The sequence below is a fragment of the Helobdella robusta genome (assembly GCF_000326865.2).
Source record: "Helobdella robusta unplaced genomic scaffold HELROscaffold_11, whole genome shotgun sequence".
Taxonomy (NCBI): domain Eukaryota; kingdom Metazoa; phylum Annelida; class Clitellata; order Rhynchobdellida; family Glossiphoniidae; genus Helobdella; species Helobdella robusta.
The window spans coordinates 3,780,570-3,782,613 of NW_008703617.1; the positions used below are offsets into that span (position 1 = coordinate 3,780,570).

General features: G+C 33.1%; 1 protein-coding gene across 1 annotated transcript; it reads right to left on the minus strand.

The window, feature by feature from the left end:
• Positions 1 to 440: 440 nt before the first annotated feature.
• Positions 441 to 1,763, minus strand: HELRODRAFT_167481 (hypothetical protein; the record flags this gene model as incomplete). Its single annotated transcript, XM_009012987.1, has 1 exon — positions 441 to 1,763. One exon carries the CDS (start codon positions 1,761 to 1,763, stop codon positions 441 to 443), a length of 1,323 nt encoding a protein of 440 aa, XP_009011235.1.
• Positions 1,764 to 2,044: the final 281 nt, after the last annotated feature.

Here is a 2,044-nt window from a genome sequence, read left to right on the forward strand (position 1 = left end):
TTCGAAACGTCAAGTAAAATAAAATTTATATTTCAATAGTTTAATTTATTTTTAACGGTAAATTTAATTAAGAAGAAGAAAATCATAGATAATTAAGATAATTTGTATTTCGTCATGCAATAAAATGTTTTGCAAGTCTTAAAAAAACTCAACATTATATAAACAAATATCACCATTTTTTTTATAAAAAAAACAAATTAAAACGTAGCTGCACGGAATTTTAGCATAGGAATTGAACTATAGTACTTAAAGTTAACATTGACCTGCAAGAATTGAGTAGTCAGGCTATACATAATCGCCACAAATCCGCTTTAAAATTCACAAATTCACAGTTACTTCCCTTGGTAAATTATAGTAAATGTATCGCTAGAGCAAGTACGGACTAAAATTCCGTGTGTCGTTTGTATAAAATTAGTCAAAAACTGAATTCAAAAATGGCTTCAAACAGGCCTCCACCGATCGTGACAGAACATAACAAGTTTTCTGGCCTCTAGCGAATCCATCTTGAACTTCTGAATTAAAGTTTGTTCATTCAAGCCGTACAAAATCAAACCGTCTATTTGATTTTTGCTAAACTGTTTCCTGTATTTATCCAGTTTCAAGTGAAACAGACATTCATCGACCTCGTTCATCGTTAATTTTGATATGTCAATTGATTTCGGAATGTCTTCTATGTTGCTCCAGCGTCTTGAAGTAGCAGTGGAAGGGCTGGAATTGTAAAAGAACATCCTGCTTGCCATAGTTTTAAATCTGTCGACGAGGCTAAGTTTGCTCTGCTGCGATGCTGTTGGTATGCTTGGGAGGGGGGCTGACTTTCTGCAGACGTCAGTGGATGTTGATTGGCAGACATCGACTGTTTCGTACATTTCGTAATCTATTTTTGGTGGCTTCGGGGCTGAGTTATATTTTGTCGTAACTTTCGTTGACTTTTTATCTTTCTTAAATTCAGAACCCTCATAATCGGAATCATCTGAAGTAGTTGATGAATTGTAATATTTGTTATTAAGATATTTTACTTTCGTCAGCAAGTCGTCATCAACGGTCTCGTATTCCTCTGCCAGGGTATCGTAAATCTCTTCAACCGCAGCCACAATTTGGTCGTTTTGGTCAGTAATTGATGTTTGGTAGATATTTGCAATTTTGTTCTTCTGACTCGATTTTTCCGATTTCGTTTCGATTTTTTCCTGTTTTGTTTCGACCTTTTCTATTTTTGTCTCAACCATTAGTTTCGTATTTTCATAACGCTCTACTGATCTTTTACTCTCCTCTGCATCTTGGTTTTCAAATAAATTGATGTTACTCTTTTTACGCTTAGTATTAATCGAAGAATTTTCTAATGAATCCGATGTCTTTTTCAAAAAATTTTCATCTGGTTTCTCAATTGTGCCATCTTTCTGTTTGGGCATGTAAGTACTCCTCTTAGTATTCTCATTCGCAGTAATTTTTTTACTCAAAATAGAGCTACCATCTGCCGGTACCTTTTCAAATTTACGAATCGTTGGATCGTTATGGTACAAATTCTCATTTATTGGTCTAACAACCGAAACTTTCCGCTTCTCCGTTGTGAGACTAATAGTATCCTGGCGACTTTCTTTGGCTAATTTGTTTAAAATTTGGTTGATGGATGGGATATCTTTTTCTGCTATTTCTTCAACATTTTGTTCGACCGTGTAGAGGCAAGTGCTGTAGCCAACGAAGGTAACGTCTGCCAAATTTTTTGGCGCTTTGGCGAGTAACACAATCTCTGATGTATGCAATGACATTTTTATCATTAATTTTGCTATAGAAATATTTTACATTTTAGTAGTTCAGTTATTTTTCTGTCCTACCAATAACGTTTTAATAAAAAGTTTTATTGAATGTTGATAAATTTAATAAATTTCAAAATTCATTTTCATTTAATTGAATACTTGAATGTAACAGTAACTCAAACCCGTAGCAATGAGCATTAAATTTAAATTCAAAAAAATTTTCATATTATCACGAAAATAGTTTTTTTAAATTTAACAAAATAATCAAAATAAAGAATGCAACCGTATTGTAT